This window comes from Equus quagga, chromosome 2 (genome assembly GCF_021613505.1).
Source record: "Equus quagga isolate Etosha38 chromosome 2, UCLA_HA_Equagga_1.0, whole genome shotgun sequence".
Lineage (NCBI taxonomy): Eukaryota > Metazoa > Chordata > Mammalia > Perissodactyla > Equidae > Equus > Equus quagga.
The window spans coordinates 38,121,322-38,142,064 of record NC_060268.1 but is presented as its reverse complement, the minus strand read 5'-3'; the positions used below and the strand labels follow the sequence as shown (position 1 = coordinate 38,142,064).

At 38.2% G+C, this 20,743-nt stretch overlaps 1 protein-coding gene across 1 annotated transcript in view; it reads right to left on the bottom strand.

The window, feature by feature from the left end:
• The window catches only part of RAD51 (RAD51 recombinase), a 29,390-nt gene extending 9,023 nt beyond the window's left edge, over positions 1 to 20,367 (bottom strand). Inside the window, exons 1-6 of the mRNA XM_046653284.1 lie at positions 20,128 to 20,367; positions 16,941 to 17,043; positions 15,295 to 15,432; positions 9,309 to 9,426; positions 7,548 to 7,639; positions 1,236 to 1,330 (exon numbers count right to left, since the gene is read on the bottom strand). Coding sequence (XP_046509240.1) covers positions 1,236 to 1,330; positions 7,548 to 7,639; positions 9,309 to 9,426; positions 15,295 to 15,432; positions 16,941 to 17,027 — 530 coding nt within the window. The 5' untranslated portion in view covers positions 17,028 to 17,043; positions 20,128 to 20,367. The remainder of the gene's footprint in view (positions 1 to 1,235; positions 1,331 to 7,547; positions 7,640 to 9,308; positions 9,427 to 15,294; positions 15,433 to 16,940; positions 17,044 to 20,127) is intronic.
• Positions 20,368 to 20,743: the final 376 nt, after the last annotated feature.

Below are 20,743 nucleotides of genomic sequence, written 5' to 3'. Positions count from 1 at the left end.
TTCCATACAAATTTTATAATCAGCTTGTCAATTTCCGCAAAAAACTTGCTAGAATTTCAATAGGGATTGTGTCAAATCTATGGACCAATTTGAGAGAGAACTACCATTTTAATAATAATGCGTCTTCCTATCTATAAATGTGAAATGTTTCTCTATTTATGTAGATCTTCAATTTCTCTCAGCAATGTTTTGTAGTTTTCAGTGTGCAAATCTTACACTTGTTACATTTATTACTATTTTATTATTTTCGTTGCTACTGTGAATAGAAATGATTTCTTAATTTTTGATTTGTTCATTGCTAGTATATAGAAATACAATGGATTTTTGAATATTGACATTGTATCTTGCAACCTTGCTGAACTAATTTAGTTCTAGCAGTTTTTTTTGTGTGTAGTCTCCTTAGGATTTTCTACATGATCCCTTAGGATCATGTCATCAGTGAATAAAGATAGTTTTATACCTTACACTCCAATCTGGAAGCCTTTTATTTCATTTTCTTGCCTGATTGCACTGGCTAAGACCTTCACTACAATGTGGAATACAAGTAGTGAGAATGGACATCCTTGCCTTATTTCTGATCTTAAGGAGAAAGCATTCAGACTTTCACCATCAAGTACGATGCTAGCTGTAGGTTTTTCATAAATGCCCTTTATCAGGGCATCTGATAAATCTTCTGTTATTGAAAGCAAGATGCTGGTCCCTAATTATTATGGTTGAATTGTCTATTTCACCCTTCAATTATGTTAGTTTTTGTTTCACATATTTTGAGGCTCTGTTATTACGTATGTATTTGTTTATAATTCTTATACCTTCCCAGTGAACTGAGCTTTTAAATATAAAATGTTCCTCTGTCTCTAGTAATTTTTTTTGTCTTAAAGTCTATTTCGTCTGATATTAGTATAGCCATTCCAGCTCTCTTATGGTTATTGTTTGCATGTGATATCTTTTTCCATCCTTTTACTTGGAACCTATTTGTGTCCTTGAATCTAAAGTGTTTCTCTGGAAGACAGCATATTGTTGGATCTTGTTTCTTATCCAGTCTGATGGCAATTCATAGTTTTTTGACTAACGAAGAATGCTCTTCTCTACTAAGGAAGGTCATTCTTTTGAACCACACATATAACTTCAGAATATGGAGCAGTAAGAGAAGAGACATTCGTTAGACATTCAACTAACCCTGGCAATCACTATAATGATAGATGCAGCCATATTTCTCTGCTAATCTAGTAACCCACCTCTCAGCCACTGCTAGCAGCCGTTCTGGTCTAAAGGTACCTTCGGTATCAATGTACATGGCCTTTCCTTCACCTCCACCTCGGTCAATGGGAAGCTAGAGAGAACAAAAATAACAGTGGAAATGAATACTGTACTTCTGATATAAGTGACTAAGCTCCCCATGATGGGTCTATAATTTGCCCCCCATTAAATAAAGCAAAAGGAAAAAACACTTTAAAGTGACAATCAGAGGCAGAGAGGAGACATTCCCTTCTGACAGAAATATACTTAGTAGTAGATATAAACCTCATTGTGCCCCCTGGCAGGGGAGGCTAGAATCTTGCCAGAGTTGGACTGCTTGGAAATATAGTTCAAAGTAGGTGATAAAATTCTATGACTGTATACCAACACAATACTGATCAATTCTCTCAAAAGTAAAAACATGTGGAAGGTCATTTAGATTCTCATGTGATACTCAATTAATTTTAGCATATCCAAACCACACTTACACCTCACTTTATAGAGCAGAGTTCGTTCCTATGGGTTACTAAAGGATACTGGCAATGCCCCAGGGACATCCTAGAAGTTTAAAATATCAGCAACAAAGAAGAAAAAAGGTGTTTGCTCCAATAGCACATAGCGATGTTACAAATGAACAAAAGAAGAAAGAAAAAAATAATAATAGAAAGTAAGAGTGGGGAAAAAAAATAAAAGGAGGAATGCCGTGAAAACTGTCTCAAGAGCTACTCAAATTTCTGCTTCCAGCTACCCGTCCCATGCCAGACATCTTTAAGTTCTACAAATTTTAAGAGAATCATGTTAAAGGGTAGTTTCCACCCTAGAAATCTACTTTGAAGCCATAATTCACCTTTAAATTCTTAAGAAAATCCTTTAAGACGTTTTACATTAAGGGCCTGGTAGCACCAAATTTTCTTTCTTTTCCTATTTCTGAGAATTTTTTTTTTCAAAATTACAAAAGTACCATATGCTTGTATTAAAAATTCAAACAATATAGAATAAGTCAAGCAAAAACTGAAAGCTCTTCTTCATCACTCTCATCTCCCAGAAGTAATCTTCCACATCATTTTCTATGCATTTTCATACAAATACTTTTTATATACTATGTGGTTCTGCCACTTACTATGTGACCCTGAGAATATTAAATCTCAGCTTCCTTTTCTGTAAAGTGTAGATAAAACCCATCTTTGAAGATTAAGTAATTCATGTAAAGTGTTTATTTTAGCACACTGCCTAGCATACAGAAAGCACTTTGAAGACTTATGATATCCTCTATCTCTAGGGCACTGATTTTAGCATATACTCAGTTACAAAGCCTTTATTAACTGGGAAAGGAAAAAATGATTATGTTATCATTTGGTAGGTTGGCAGATAAAATCTTTCAAATGATAGGAATCAACAGAAGGAACAAGGACTATGTATACAACAAGAGAGTCTTGGGGATTGCCTGGTGGCATAGTGGTTAAGTTCATGTGCTCCACTTCAGCAGCCAAGGGTTTGCGGGTTTGGATCCTGGACGTGGACCTACACACCGCTCATCAAGCCATGCTGTGTCAGCATCCCACATACAAAACAGAGGAAGATTGGCACAGATGTTTGCTCAGTGACAATCTTTCTCAAGCAAAAAAAAAAAAACCAAAAAACAAAAAACAGAGAGAGAGAGTGTCTTGATAGAGGAAAGGTTTGGAACTATTGGCCAAAAGGACAAAAAGCAGAAACTGCCTCAGTTTTTTGGGGAGGAGAAAATCTTGACACTCAGAGGGCTAAGTCCCCAGGAATTAAGACGAATGAGGTTCCCCCCTTCTCTCACTTTCTGGTATCTTTAGTGCTAGCATGAGAAGGGATTCTTTTCTTGCTAGGTAGACCTCCTTGGGCAGAAGGGAGGCCATAATGTGGCTGGGCACAGGTAAGCAGACTGACAGCAGAGGAGTGGACAAGGTCCCAGTATATTTTGGGCCAGTCTCAAGTGGATGGACTATGTACTCTGCACTCCAACCCATTTTGTCTCCTCCACCTTGCCCTCCCAGTGCCATTGCAGCCATTTTGTGTTACTCGGCTGAGACACCACAAGATTAGCTATTTTTAATAACAGTATCATAATTTAACTCATCTTCCTATTTTATAGTAATGCAGGCTGTTTTTAACTTTAACCATTTGATAATGCTACGGTGTAAACTCTTTGTACATTTATCCTTGACCATATGTGAAAAGTTTTGTAAGACACATTTTCTGTCAAAGGGCATGTGCATTTAAAACCAGTACTGATGTTAAATTGTCTTCTGAACATTTTAAAATGACCCTAGTACTTGAACAAGCATGTAGTATTCATTTTTTGTAACCTATGGCTCTCAACTTTATTTACATAATTTCACTATTAGACAAAGATCTAACACATAATGGGGTTTCACTTCATTAAGTTGAAAAATTTGAACAAATGAGAGCAGATAATGTTTACATTTAAGTAGTAATCTAACATCCTTTCTGTATGTCTGGTTCAGCTCTTAGGATAGTGAAATGTAATCCTTTCTATTATTAATGAATTAGCATTCTTTTTCTCTGAAAACAAAAAACAAAGATCTATAGTTGTTCAGCCATCTGTGAATGTTATTTTTATAGAGAGAATATGTTTGTGAATTTTGCTTCAGTTTATTGTTGACCAGCATTAGCTGACTGCTTAATAAACATTCCCAGGATAGGATTCTGTTTACACAACTGAAGAACATCAGTGTGATATGCTGAGTTGCCCTGGCAACTATAGATATTGTGTACTGTCCTCTAAATATTTATTCCACATGAATTCCTGTCAAAACATGGGGAAAACATTTCTATTTCAAAATGTCACACATCATGTCAAATGACCCATGTCAGGGTGATATTTTAAACAGTCCTATTTCCCTTTAGTAACAATTTTCTATTGGTGCTCTGGAGATAAGCTATAGCTCCCACAGCTCACTACCACTCTTCTTCTTCTCCTCAATGATTCCTCCCTTATTATCCTAAAAGTTCTCATGTCTCCCCAGCTCTTCCCTCCTCAGAATTATTTATAAGCAGAGCCGACACCAGCTTAGATCTACTTGGAATCCTAACTTGACTGTCTCATAAGACACATGGTGACGTTTTGGTCTGCAATGAAAAGATCAGTAGAGCAATAGAGGAAAGAAATACAATTAAAATGACAAGTGAGAAAGGAAAATGATGAGCAAAACAGGAGACTATCTCTTGCTGTGAGATAAATTTTCATTCGTAAAGAACCAGAATATTTTCCTGTCTCAAGAAATGGCATGCACTGTTTCAAGCAGAAGTAGTGACTGATGAAGGACCCATCTGTAACATGAGAAAAATAAGGAGACAAATTTTCTTGGGTGACTTGAGAACATCGGTCTTATTATACTAGTCTCCACAGATATGTGTTTTACTAACTGTGAATCCTATGCAGGACACAAGGTCCTAACAAAATTCCTATTTTTTTTATGGCACATAGCATCTTTAACTATAGCACAGCATTATATCAATGTAATAAATATTTTTGATAAAGTGCTATTTAAATACAGAATAAATTATGAAGGACAGTTCATAACTTGTTTTACAAGGGAAAAAACACAAAAAAGAACAATTTATATTTGATATCTAAATTCATTTTCATAAATGAGTTCCAAGAACTACTGTTACTTTATCGAGAGGATAAAAATTCACACTAGAATAGAAAGATACTGGGAAGCCTCCTCTATCACAATGATATAGCTAAAACTGTAATAAAGCTTCAAAAGATTTTGAGAGTTGGCCCATGGGAATGAGTCCGGTTCCAGGGTGCTTTGTGGGCCAGCCACTCACAGCAGTATACTCTTAAAGCCAGGGAATGCTAGGATCCCACTCAAAGAAGAAAAAGGGCTCCTCAAAACATTGCTTGAAGTTGCAAAACAGTGAAGTTTGTTCAGTTTCTCTTCTATATCCTCCTCTCTCTGTTTCTCTCTCATAGATCTTTCATTTTCAGAGATTCCAATGTTACTTCTCTGTATAAGACTTAGTTCCACATCTCTAAATACTGCTAGAAATTTTCACTTCTTGTCTCATCATCTCAACCTCACCACCTCTAAACTTGAACTCATCTTTCCATAAAAACTGTCTCTCTCTCCTCAATCCTTTTTAAAGTTACCAAATTAATATACTGTTGGGCTGAGGGATATTTTTTATTGTCAATCATTAAGTGCTGCCCTTTACAGTCATACACCACAAAATGATGTTTCAATGATGGACTGCATATAGGATGGTGGTCCCATAAGATTAGTACCACATAGCCCACATGTGTATAGGCAATACCATCTAGGTTTGTGTAAGTGTACTCTATGATGTTCGCACAACAATGAAAGCACCTAATTATGCATTTCTTAGAACATATCCTCGCTGTTAAGTTATGTATGACTGTGTATCTTCTGCCTATATCCCTTCAGTCTCACTATTTTACTTTAGTCCAGATCAGCTAATTCTTGTAATAATCACACATCAAGTACCCTCAGCTCTCAACTCTCCTTCCAATTCATTCAACAGGTCGCTACTAGAATATTTTTGAGAATTTTCCTCATGTTATTCTTCGGCTGTGAAACACTGAATGATCCCCACTCTTTACAGAATCAAATATAAACATTTTTTTTTTTTTGAGGACGATTAGCCCTGAGCTAACATCTGCGGCCAATGCTCCTCTTTTTGCTGAGGAAGACTGGCCCTGAGCTAACATCCATGCCCATCTTCCTCTACTTTATATGAGGGATGCCTACTACAGCATGGCTTGCCAAGCGGTGCCATGTCCAGACCCGAGATCCGAACCAGCGAACCCCGGGCCACAAAAGCAGAACATGTGCACTTAACCGCTGTGCCACTGGGCCAGCCCAATATAAACTTCTTACACTGGAGTCAAGACCTTCTAAAATATGGTCTTAATGTGTCCTTTTAAGATTTATCTCCTACAACTTTTCCAAATAAAACCTCTAAGTAAATGGTTTATTTATTGTCTTCTCCTCAATACGTTATGCCTCCCTGTCCCCTGTACTTCTGTTCATACCATTCCCTACAGTTAAATGATTTTTAATTTTTTTACCTGCTCAAATTTAGCATTCTTCAGGAGTCTGGTCCAATCTCTTTTCTCCATAAAGTATTCCATGCTTACTCTAGGGTGAAGTAATCCCTCTCTCTTCCTTAAATAGTTATGCTACTTCCTCTATACCATTTATAATGTATCAGGTATGCCTTAGGACATCTATTTTATCATCTCCATCCATTCAAGTATTTACTGAGTGCTGAAGACTGACTAGCAATACAGCAGAGAACAAGCCAGTTACAGGTTCTAATCTTATGAAGGTTTTAAGAGCATGGGCTCTGAAGTTTCATTTGACACCTGTATCTACTACTTAAATGAGATACGACCTTAAGCAATTATTTAACTCACCATGTCGGTTTCCAAATCCACCCATGAATGGGAGCATAAGTAAAGGAAGAAGAAACAAAAGGAGTCCAGGAAAGGTTTTCTCCTAAAGATGGAAATAGATATGTGTGTATACCAATGAGGATCATCTAATAGAGAGGCAGAGCAGAAAACAGGAGTAGAGTCCTTGAGAAGGTGGCAGGAGATGGTAACCAGATCACACTGGTAGGATGGGCCTTTGAGAGGAAAAGAGACACTTTCTCCATTGTAACCCAAGATAAGAAAAGGTGGGTATAAATGTAAGTGGATTTATAGATTTGATATGAAGAGTAAGTTAGGTCATTGGCTGAGAGTGAAGGTTGAAGAGAAGCAAGAAGGTTTGAGGAGAAAGGACAAAGTACAAGACAGTTGTCTTACTAAGTGGGAAAAAGTATGCCTAAATGGAGAAATTCAGCAGATCTGCGAAACAGTACTGAACGTTAACCTACTTTGTCATCTTGAATTTAAAGTGAAGCCAATTAGCATTATGTTATGATTTTTCTCCAGTTTGACTGCCTATTTGGCAATAGGCACTGAGAAGACAGACAGCGTTCATCTAAGATTGGCATCTCTTCAGGTGGGAGATGTAAATCTGAGGGTATTTGTAAAGGAATGATTTTAATGATGAATCATAAAATCTAGACTAGTGAAGAGGGCAGGTGACAGTGAGGGGAGGCCTAGTAGATGGTACCAAAGTATTTGAAATCAATGATCTAGAAGTTTCTTAAAATGTGAAAGAATTTTGCAGTAGGAATCTATAGGATTCTTAAGGACAAAGTGCCATCCCAAAAGATGCTTGCAAATAGCAGGAATCAACTCATTCTTGCTGATTTGATTAGTTAGAGCCCCAACAGCTCACCTGGCATGTCACAGCCAATGTATGACAGATCTGGGTCTTCCCAGTTCGGAATTCTCCAAACATCTCTGTAATGGATCCAGTCTCAATTCCTCCTAAAAGAGCAATAAGAAACACCTCTTAGCACAATACAATGTTTAGAAACAATAATCAGAGAAATGCCCTTGAAGCTCATCAGAAAGATGTTTACATAATTTGGAAATATAATTTTCAACAAGCAGTAATTTTTAAAATACTTTTTATTTTGAAATAATTCTAGATTTATAGAAAACTGCAAAGAAATGTACAGGGAGGTCCCATGAATTCTTCATCCAAACTCCTCCAATATTAACATTTTACATAACAATCGTAAAGTAAACAATCAATATCAGTTTTCTGACATTGATACAATTGACAGAGCTTGGTCAGGTTTCTCCAGTTATACATGCACTCATTTGTGTGTTCTATAAAATTTCATCACATCTGTTGCTTCATGTAACTACCACCACTATCAAGACACAGAACAATACCAACACAAGTCAATAAGCAGTCATTCAAAAAAAAAAAGATATGTCATCTAATATTTACTAAATGTTTCTCGTGTACCTGGCACAGTGCTATGTATTTATATGCATCAGTTTATCTAATTCCAATAACTTATAACGTGGGAGGTCTTTTTATCCTCATTAAGAAGAGAAGAAAACTGAAGCATAGAACTATTAAGTAATTCGCACCATGTAATACAGCCAGTAAATGCTGGGAGGGGGGACAGGAGAGCTAACATTCAAATTTGAGTGTGATTCTTGAACTCATGCTATGTTGCACCCTAAAAAAAAAAAACTTGTGGCCGACCCCGTGGCCAAGTGGTTGGGTTTGCGCGCTCTGCTTTGGTGGCTCAGGATTTCGCCAGTTCAAATCCTGGTGCGGACGTGGTACTGCTCACCGAGCCATGCTGAGGCGGCATCCCACATGCCACAACTAGAAGGACCCACAACTAAAAAATACACAACTGTGTACCAGAGGGCTTTGGAAGAAGGAAAAAAAAAGGGGGGGGCACTTAAATTATTAAATATTTGGGGAAGCAACAAGAACCAAATCTAACTTTGCAATAATTTAGGACAGTAATGTTTTCAAAAGTTTTAAAACTTTACAGCTTTCCATAAAGTCTTGAAGGTTAGTGTGTACTACAATGTAGTATTCAAACATGGAATTTTTTTTTTAATTAAGATTATGATAGTTTACAACCTTGTGAAATTTCAGTTGTACATCATTGTTAGTCATGTCGTAGGTGCACCACTTCACCCTTTGTGCCCTCCGCCCTCCCCCAACCGCCCTCTCCCCTGCTAACCACCGATCAGATCTCCTTGTCTATATGTTAACTTCCACCTATGAGTGGAGTCATACAGAGTTCATCTTTCTCTCTCTGGCTTATTTCACTTAACATAATACCCTCAAGGTCCATCCAAAACATGGAATTTTTTAACCAATCATCAGATTGTCAACCTTGTAGTAGAGTAGAACATTATAATTATTTCTTTAGGCAGAGGGCGCTTACTCTCTGACTACAATATTAAATGGAGATTAAATTATTTAACTGGAAGATAACTTCAGTATTTTATAAGTCAGGTTCCAGCCTGCAGCAGTTTTACTTCTTCAGTGTGGATCCTTCTCTTCTCTCTCAATCATAGCTAACACATAAATTCTACCCAAATACTTCAGTTTTGTTCTGTGACCTGGATGCTTTGCTAACTGCAGTTCACAACATATGATAAGGGATTACTACACCTTGAAGTAGTTTGTCAAGCTCTTTGGAGCCAGTAGTAATCTGTATGATCTCTGATCGCCTTTGGTGGAACTCAGTTGCAGTGGTGAAACCCATTGGAACTAATTTAGCTGCCTCAGTCTGGGAAAAATAAGAAATGTCAAATCAACAAAATATACTTAGTAAAACAAGAAGCACGCATGCAATAGAAAGAGACGACAGCTAACAAAATTTCCAGAATGATTTCTCTTTAAAAAGTCATCAAAATACTAGTAGTTCTAGTTCTAGGATTAATTTCTCTCTCTGGCAACTAAAAGATAAACTAACTTAGAGACTCCATGAAGACTAACTTTTTAATTGCCAATTTAAGTAACACATTCATGTAGTAAAAAAAAAAAAAAAAAAAAGAAAAAAGAAATTATAGACCCACATGTGTACTTCACCTGATTTATGATAAATTAACACTATAATACAAAGTCTAACAACATATTTAAACCTTGATTTCCTGGTCCATCAATCACAGACTGTAACTTTCAACTACCTTAAATGAGGACATTTGTCCTTTACCTCCATGTCTACTTCCCCTTCTGTCAGGTGTACCTTTTCTTATACATTATCAAGGTTGAGAACATTTATATCCTATTTTGTAGTCATTGATAAGCCTTCAATGATCAATCTATAGGTTGATTCCAAAATTTAAAAATAAATGCATTCACAAATATGTGGAAATTAAACATTACACTCCTAAATAACCAATGAGTCAAAGAAGAAATCACAAGGGAAATTATAAAATACTTTGAGATGAAAGAAAATGAAGACACAATATACCAAAACTTATGGGATGTGGCAAAAGCAGTGCTTAAAGGGAAATTTATAGCTGTAAACACCTCTGTTAGAATGATCTCAAATCAATAACTTAACCTTCCATCTTAAGATCCTAGAAAAAGAAGAGCAAACTAACCATAAAGCAAGCAGAAGGAAGGAAATAAGATTAGAGCGGAAACTAATGAAATAGAGAATAGAAATATAATAGAGAAAATCAAGAAAACCGGAAGTTGGTTCTTTGAAAAGATCAACACAATTGATAAATCTTTAGCTAGACCAAGAAAAAAAGGCTCAAATCACTAAAATCAGAAGTGAAAGAGGGAACACTACCACTAATCTTACAAAAATAAAACTCCATGCCAACAAATCAGATAACTTAGATGAAATAGGGAAATTCCTAGATACAAACTATTAAAACTCACTCTAGAAAAAGAATCCAAGCCAAGGCACTGAATAATTGAATTTGAGTCTAAATTCAGTAAAATAAATTATCTTAGTTTGACTATAAAAAACAAAAAACGAAAAACTGAATAGATCTACAGCAAGTAAAAAGATTAAACTTGTAATTCAAAATTTGCTACAACAAAAAGAAAAAATCAATGAACAGCTAAGTAGTGAGTTGCATTATTCTTTAAACTTGTCTACTACTTAATACTTCTCTTGAAAATTCATTACCGTGTTTATATTATAGCTTTGTAAATATAATTCATTGCAGAACCAAATGGTGTGCTAGAAATACAATTCTTTCACTAAGGCTCCAATGTTAACAACCCTATGTCTCTCAAAGATTTCTACCGTCAAACTCAAATTCATTCTTTTTTATACACCACCAGTTTCAAAATCACGCTCCATTTTACCTTACTTTTATAACTGAGCGATGTCTTTCTCAAGTGTCTGACTTTATCATTTCTCAAATTTTCCAACCTCTCAATCTTACTATGTATTCTATTGAATCCTTCTTTCCCCCTGATGATCTCCTTTCCTTCTCCAAACTGGGCTGTCTGCTCTCCAGGATAGCTACTGTCCTGGGTCTTCCTTCACTGAGTACTTGAGTTGGAGTCACTCTAACCTAGATTTTGTTTTCCACCCTCATTTTGGTAAAGTATATTCTCAAGTAACTTCCTAAGAGTGGACAAGAGAAAAACGTTCAGAATTCCTCTATTTCTGAAAATGTTTTATTCTCCCCTAATACTTGATTAATAATATTACTACAATAGAATTCTAAGTTCAAAATTATTTTCTCTCAGATCTTTGAAGGCATTGCTCTACTAGCTTCTACCATCCAGATTTCTGATAAGAAATGTGCTGTCTTTCTGATTTTTGGTTTTTTCAGGTCACTTAGTTTTTTCTCTCTGAATCTTCTCTTTATGACTGGTATACTAAAATTTCACAATGATGTATCTAGGTGTGGGTCTTACTATGTAAGACTTCTGCTTCCCTTAAGCTCTGGGAAATTTTCTTGTATTATTTCTTGGAGAATTTCTTCCCTTCTTTTTTCTGTGATGTCTCTTCCCATAACTTCTAATCTTCAAGATGAATGAAGATTAATGAAAATTAGAAAATAAAAATACCAAGGGGGGGGGAACTATAAACCAATATTGAACTCTAGTTAATATATGCTAAAATATTTAGGAGGAATTGTACTGACATCTGCAACTTTCTTTGAAAAGCATAGAAAAATTCCAAGATACACTGATCACTGGATTGAGAGATAAATAGGTGATAAAGCAAGCATATTAAAATGTTAATGGTAGAGTCTACTTGACGGGTATATACGTGTTCATTGTAAAATTCTTTCAAGCTTTGCAGTAAGTTCAAAAATTTTAATAACAAAATGTTGAAGAAGGGGCTGGCCGGGTAGCGTAGCAATTAAGTTCCCATGCTCCACTTTGGCAGCCTGGGGTTCACAGGTTCGGATCCTGGGCGTGGACCTATGCACCACTTATCAAGCCAGGCTGTGGCAGGTGTCCTACATATAAAATAGAGGAAGATGGGCACAGGTGTTAGCTCAGGGTCAATCTTCCTCAGCAAAAAGAGGAGGATTGGTGGTGAATGTTAGATCAGGGCAAATCTTCCTCATATTTAAAATGAATAATAATAATTAAAAAAAAGGGGTGGGGGGCCAGCCCCATAGCCAAGTAGTTAGGTTTGTGCGCTCTGCTTTGGTGGCCCAGGGTTTTGTTGGTTCAGATCCTGGATGCGGACATGGCACTACTCCTTAAGCCATAGTGAGGGGGCGTCCCACATAGCACAAAGAGAGGCACTCACAACTAGAATATACAACTATGTACTAGGGGGCTTTTGAGAAAAGAAAAAAGTTGAAGAAAAAATACTCATAGGAGATGCTTTCCCTTCTAGTGATTTTAACCTCTACATTTTCTAGTCTATGAGTTCTTAAAAAAACAGAATATTATAACCAAAGTGAAATCTGAAGTAAAACCAGGCAACTGCAATTTGGCAGAACTTTACTTCTATTCTTACACAATAAGCCTGCTTTCATCTGTGCTAGGCAGAAGTGTTAAATCTGTTGGAGTTTTCAATAGCTAAGAACTACCAAATCCTTGGACACTACATAGAATGGCAAGTAAAAGAAAAATATTACAAAAAAAATCCATGCTGAATCTGTCAGTGCTGTCATAGTGCACCAAGAGAGCAGAGCTCAACAAAAGCCAATTACAACTACATTAAACTTTGAAAATGTGAAGACGACCACAGAAGAATCTGCCACCTTCTGAATGAGTTGTTTTGTTCACCATATCTCTCTCTCTTGTTAAGAAACCACTTTGATTTATATTTTGAACACGATTTTTCTTTTCTTTAGTTTCCTTTCTCCACTGTGACAGTGGATCTTCTTGCTGAAAGTCTCAGTTCCAAAGACTTTGGGGGAATGGGAGGGGATAGCCACTGTGACTGACCAAATATTCTTTAACCTTTAAAAGCAAATAACACAGTCTTTACCCACCAGAAACTCATAAAATGTCTGAAATCAAAGAGGACAGAAAAATAAAAAGACCTATCTATATCACTTTGCACATCTCATTTCACTTATTACAGGTTTGTATATATGTTTTCACAGAAACAAAACACTGGATTTGATTTTTAAAACTAATGTCTGACAAGGCATAAGCAAAGACCCTGTCAGGATCTGTTCAGTCAAAAATCCATGCCCAGAAAGAAACAACAGACTTTAGAGCCACCTACTGGCTTAGTCAACATCACAATCTTTCAGTGAGGCATTAGGGACTCAGAACTTTTATTTTCAATTAAGTCACCACTTCAACAAACATTTATTTATTTGAGTAATCCAATAAATGACAATTTCATACTTCCATGGATGGTAACACCTTTACTCCAAGGACTTAAATTAAGAATTACTTATGATTTTTGAGCCCTGAGTGGCTTACTATCACAGACTGGTACTAAATAAATGGAATAACAGCCCTGCCAGTGCTTACAAATTTCAAGCTCTTAGTATAATACTGGGTTGTGCATATATTAATGTATGAGATATTAAATAAGTACAAACAAATCTCAGATATTGTCCATTTGACTAAGCTACATGGCAGAACTACATGTGAGGAAGCTCCCAATAATAACAAATGCATTCTTTTTGAAGATTCTTTGGCTTTTGAAGATTCTTTTTCAGAGAAAATTTCTGTGAAACTATAACAGGAATCAACACAAAATATGAAAACATAACTTTATAGATAAATATTTGTTTTACACTATATAAAAGTTCAAGGGTAAAGCCAATCAAACTGTGTAACTATATAAATACCAGAGGATAAGTGCATAAAATAAAATGTAATCATGGGGAATTATGGGTGCTAAAGATGTCTGACCCAAGAATAATAAATAGTAGCTCTAAGACCTTGGAGGGAGACAACAAAGGATCACAGTATAATAGGATGAAAATAACTGGGTTCTCGTCTTAGTTCTGCCATCATCTGTATGACCTTGGATAAATCACTGAACCACTGTGCCTAAGCTTCCACATCTGTAAAACAGGGAGAATCCTGGCCCTACCTCTCTCTCTGTGTCGTTATGAAGGCCAAATGAGAATATAGTGAAAAGGATGGGATTTCAAAGTTAAAGTGCTATATAGTATAAGAGATTATTAAGTTACTACCTCATTTCCGCTAAGCCAGTAAAATCATTTTTATGTCATTTATTAATGTAAAAAAAACTAAGCTCATGATTTGAAATCACATTCTCTGGTCATCATTAAAGAATCTTGCCTGTGATTAATTAACAGATTATACACAGAGAGACTAATTAATATGACTTTCAATTCAAGTGATAAAAACAGCTTGTCTATTTAAAAGTAATATATGTTTATTATAGAAAATGTATGGGGCTGGACCCATAGCTGAGTGGTTAAGTTCGCGCGCTCTGCTGCAGGCGGCCCAGTGTTTCGTCAGTTCGAATCCTGGGCATGGACATGGCACTGATCACCAAACCATGCTGAGGCAGCATCCCACATGCCACAACTAGAAGGACCCACAACTGAAAAATATACAACTATGTACTGGGGGGTTTTGGGGAGAAAAAGGAAAAAAATAAAATCTTAAAAAAAAAAATGTAGAAACTTCAGAAAACTGAGGCAAAATAAAAACTGTTCACATTCTTACCATCCAGAAATAACAGTTAATATTGTAGTGTATTTACCCCCAGTGTATGTGCTATACACAAACACACATTTTTAAAAACAAAAATCAAGCACATATACACACACACGTATATTCATGTGTGTATACATACATACACGCATGTTTTGTTAAGCTGCTTTCTTATATCAGGAACATTTTCCTATGACAATGAATATTCTTCAAAACTGTTTTTAGTGGCTGCATACTAACAAATATATTTCTAAGGCATGACATCCTAATATCCAGAAAGATAAGGTACACACCACTCACTGCTGGTAGGAGTGCAAAGTGGTAGTCAATTTGGCAGTATTTATGTCATAACCCATGATACTGTAATTCCCTAGAGAAAATTCCAATTTATGCAAGGAGGTACATACAAAGATAATTAACTGGTAATGCAGTCACCTCTGAAAAGGGGGACAGGGTCATCCTGTCAACAATGAGGGATAGAAGGAGAAAGACCACCACTTTTCACTGTATACCCCTTTGTACTATTTCCACTAATGCCTCCCTAGGTTACATAAGCAGTACTTACCAGAATTTTATCAGCTTTGGCTTCACTAATCCCCTTAATATTTATTAGCTCCTTCTTTGGTGCATAGGCAACAGCCTCCACAGTATGGAATCCGGCTTCTTCCAATTTCTTCACATCATTGGCATTTATGCCACATTGCTACAAGTGAAGAAAACCAGGGATAAATTTAAGCTTCAGTTCTCTCAACTGTCCAGTGTGGATATTTGCCCTACCTACTTCACAGAGCTCTTTTTGAGAACTGTGATATTATATGCAAAAGCTTTGAAAAGTGTGCCCTACATATGAGGTATTTAATAACAAATTATCAACCTTTTCATTAGCAAAACCAGTTTTAAACTAGCACTATGTCATGTATATTAAAACTCTTATAATGGACTCATCACGAAATGAGATTAAACCAGTAATTCCTAAGCACTGGGAATAAACCTGCAACTCTCGACCTTTTATGCCTGGGACTCTAAATGAACTTTGAGACCCTAAGCCCTAAATGGCCACTTTAAACCAGTGTTTCCCATATCAAGCACACACAAAAAATAATATCGTCTACACTAAGCTAGGGTAAACAGATAAGGTTGCACCAGAGCTAAGAAGAACAGTATCTTAGCATATCAATATCCTTTTGGCAGCACAATGACTAGAAAGCTCTGCTCTAACAACTGAATTAAGAATGGGGAAAACTACTTTTGGTCAGGGACTTACATACATACTTCTCAAAACAAGCCACCTAAAGGTACCTCTTCCTCGCTATATACAAAGTCAGCTTTGGTTTTATTAGCCACCGAAACCATGACTTGGGGGAAAGCATGGGGAGATGTCTATGTATTTGGGGGTCAGGGAAGGTTTGGAGAGGGGAGAGAATAGTATCTGCCCATACAAACCATGTCTGCTATTAATATTTAAGCAATAAGCAATATACATGTGTATTTAAGGATGCTCACGATAACAAGTTATGACTCTAAACCCTCTAATGTTTATCACAAACCCATTTAAGTAACTTCTGGAGTCCTGAAGCTTAGCTGGGGATGGGAGGAATATGTGTAAAGAAACAGAAGAATGAAGGCTTTCTCTGCTTTCACTCCTACTTCTTTTGGCCCATGTCAGCTGCACTCACACCGGGGCCTCTGTACAGTGGGCAGAAATAGTGCAAGGTCCCAGCTCTTGTGCAGAGTCCTAAGCTAGAGCCTGGCTCTTATACCTTCACACTTCAAGCCCTTCTGCCTCTCTATGACAGCTGTCTTCCTACTAACTTCAGCACAGATCTGGGTCAATGGAGAGATGTTGCTCCTCTCTCCTTCCCATATAGCTGGCCCTGGCCACTGTAATTCCCTGAACAGTAATTTCATACTTAGTACAAATGACTCCACCATGGGATCCTAGGGTTTCTTAGTTTCTGACAATCCAGCTCTGAGAAATAAAAATGATAAATTAGGAGGAGAATTCTCAACAAAAGAAGAGATCTAGACAGACATGTTTAGCAACTATCTTAAGCCTTTCCACAGGATCCTTGACAATGCCCCTGAAAACTCTAATTTGGGTCTTGATTTGAGGTAGTAAACCAATGGTATATGTAAAAGTTGTGATTTCTCCCAATAGGTAGAAGAATCTAGTCCAGTATTGTAGTTCCAAAATTAGCAACTAACACATACCTCTAACCGTGAAACAGGTTGTGGGCCAAAGCTCTCTTCTTCCACTGAAGTATCTGCATTTGCTTCAAGCTGCATCTGCATAGCCATTACTCAGTGTTCAAGACTGAAAAATACAGATGGCCATCAGGAAGAACACTAAAAGTAAAGAGCTGCAAACTCAGGTTTACAATAAATCTCTGAAAAATTCCTTGCTAGGCTTTTGGTCTATTCACTGACCGACTCATGACAGGAAAAAGAACAAATCTCTCACCAGCTTTCCCTTCTACTTTGCTAGTTGTATCAGAAAGACTAGGGAGAGCCAGGACTATTTTGCTTCTTAAAGATGCATAGCTTAACTAGATCAACTACATGCCCCTGGTCCCCTGCTTCATATTCCTTGAGAGTAGGGGCCAAATTTTATTTATTTCTATACACTCTACAATACATCATAACTGTCAGGTGTTTGGTAAATATTTGGCAAATGAATGCAGACTTTCTGGGACTCTACTTATAATTAAAAAAAAAAAAAATGTGAATGGTTAAACTGCTTCAGTTCCATTGTTCCCTTCCAGCAAGCAGGGTTTGGGGGTGGTGGGACAGGAGTGAAATGAAGGTACAGAATGATTGCCCATAAGCCTCCATTCCTGATAGAGAAACAATAGATGGAGATGAGAGGTAAATTCCCAGCTCAGGCAAGGATCATGCTTGTAGTCACACATTTTGCTTCTAATAGGAGTGTATGAAATTTAAAGATCACCATTTTAATCAATTACAGACCTCAGTGAATGCACAAATGAATAAATAACATGCAAGTACCCTGCTTAGTCTGAAACCTTCCAGATAAGCATAAGGCCAAAAGCTCAAGTCAGGTCATTATGAGAGGGTTAAGATTGCTCAGGGTGAAACGAAGAACTGAGAACAAAAAACATCTGTAACTGTCTTCAGGAGGTACTAGTAAAAGCGAACAAGTCTTGATGTCCACAGAATAAATGAACCTAAATCACACCAAAACAACCTGGACAGTTAAACCATCAGGATAAATTTAACTCAAAAGATAACAAATAGGAAATCTCCATTCTTAGAGACTTGACATGATCATTTGTTCTTAATTGGTTCAAGTACAGATCTCTTAGATGGCAGATTTAGCATAACCTGAGCTTATGATAATTCCAAATATCGAATCAGCTGAATGTAATTTAAATTTAAATGTCTCCCTTCATAATTTATGGAAAAGATGGAAAGCAGAGTAATGGAAGGATGGTCTTTTCAATAAATAGTGCTGGGCTGATTGGATAGCCTTAAAGAATAAAATAAACTTGATCTCTATCTCACACCACAGAAAAACAATCAATTTCCAATTTAGATTATAGATCTAAATGTAAAAACAAAGCTTTTAGAATGTAGACATGTATCTTCACAACTTTGGGTTAAAGGTTTCTTGAACTAGATACATAAAGCAGTAACCAGGGGCCGGCCCCGTGGCCAAGCGGTTAAGTTTGTGCGCTCCACTTCGGTGGCCCGGGGTTTCGCCGGCCCGGATCCCGGGCGCGGACATGGCACCCCTCATCAAGCCATGCTGAGGTGCTGTCCCAAGTCCACAACTAGAAGGACCCACAACTAGAATGTACAACTGTGTAAAGGGGGGATTAGGGGAGAAAAAGCAGAAAAAAAAAAGATTGGCAACAGTTGTTAGCTCGGGTGCCAATCTTTAAAAAAAAAAAAAGCAATAATCAAAAAGGAAAAAGACTGAAAAACTGAACTATACTTATATTTAGAACTTCTATCCATCAAAAGACACCATTAATAAGAGAATGAAAAGTCAAACTACAGTGAGGGGAGAAAATATTTACCACATATATAACCAGGGGCTGATAATCAGAATACATAAAGAATTCCTTCAAATCACCAAGACAGACAACCCAGAAGAAAAACAGGCAAGAGATCTGAACAAGGCCTTCACGATAGAAGATATCCAAACGGCCAAAAAAGGTATGAACAAACGCTCAACCTCATTAATAATAAGCAAAATTAAAAATTAAAACAACAAAATATAACTATATACCTACCAGAATAGCTAAAATTAAAAAGATTGACAAAATCAAGTGTTAGCAAGAATGTGGAACAACAAAACACTCAAAACACTGCTGGTTTGAATGTAAATTGGTACAACTTTGGAAAACTAGTATTACACGTGAAAGTTGAAGATAGACAAATGCTATGACCCAGGAATTTCAATACTCTATTATTAACCCGTTGAAAAGCATACACATGTGCACCAAAACGTATACAGAAATGTCCTCAGCAGCCTTTCTTATAAAAGCAAAAAACCAGAAACAACCCAACGTCAACCATGGGTAGAATGAATAAGGAATACAAGATACCAACGACAAAGAACTACTGCTACACGCAAAGACATGTATGAATCTAGGCAATGTTGACCAAAGCCAGACACAAAAATAGAAACATACAGTCTTACTTATGTAAAATTCAGAAACAGGCAAAACTAGTCAAGGGCGTTAGACGTCAACACAGTGGTTCCCTTCGGGGAGAAGCCGGGAGAGTATTAGACCAGGGGGAACAAGTGCTGACAGCATTCTACTTCTTGAGTGCTGATTACACAGGTATGTTCATTTTGTAATAATTCATGGAGCTGTGTACGCTTTGATCTGTGCATTTTTCCATACGTCTATTACACTTCACTTTAGAAGTTGTTTTAAAAACCAAATCTCCCTACAGATCATTCCGTAGGCATCACTAAACGGTCTTGCGCGTTGGATACCGAAAATCTCCTTTCGGCAACTGGAGGCCGGCACTTTGTGAGCGCAGCAGGGCGTGAGGGAGAGAGGGCTGACCAGAAATCCGGAAACCCCGGCCTTGACACTCAACAGCTGCGACTTTAGGTCACTTACGCCTCCCCGGATCTGGGCTTCCTCGGCCACGCCCCTAAAGTGGCTGGGGGAAAGAAAGGCCCCCAAGGCTGCTCCCAGCTCTAAAGACTGGGCTCCGCTGCTGTTCTCGCCACCACGAGCTCCCAAAGTCGGACGGGCCCGGGCAAGCCCCTGCTCCGCCCCGCCATGTTGGAGCTTCTCCCTCGGCGCAGAGGCGCCCCATAAGCCGGCTGGAGGGACACGGGCCTGGGGCCGGTCCGGCTACCGCGGGGACGAGCCCGGCGGCGGAAAGGGGCCCGGGCCGCGCCTGACACCCTCACCTCGGCCTGCAGCGCCGCTCGCTCGGGCGGGCTGCGCGCTCCGACTTCCCTCCGCTGGCTTGGGCCCGGCTGCCGCGGACAGACTCCAGACCCCCTGGCCTGCGCCCCGCTTCTCTACTCCGTCGCTTCGGCCTCTGCACACAACCCAGGCGAGCTTCGGCTAGCGACTACGCGCCTCGGAGTGCGTCTCGGCCCCCCTCAGGCCTCCGTCTCAGGCCTCAGCGCCCGCTCTCCCCGGCGGCTTTCGGAAATCCCGCCAAACCTCCGTCAGGGTCACGCCCGCGTCAACGTAACGTCTCCCCGTCCTTCTCGGATACGCCTTCTAGCATCTTCGGCCACTGCTAGCGAGTCTGAGGTGGGACCACGGAGCTTGACTTTGCCTGCTATTATGGATTGCCCTCTTCCTTTCCCCCCTAACGACTAATTAAAAATTTGGGACTTGCTCCTTTCTTTTCTTTACCAGACCGAGGACTACAACTCCCAAGAGGTAGTGGGGTAGGCCTGAGACTACAACTCCCAGTATGCCTCGCCGGAGGACGCCGAGGGATTAGCTCCTCAATCCCTCTGGGAAATATCCTGGCTCCAGAGAGCTGTTAGTGATTTGCTTCTGAAGTTT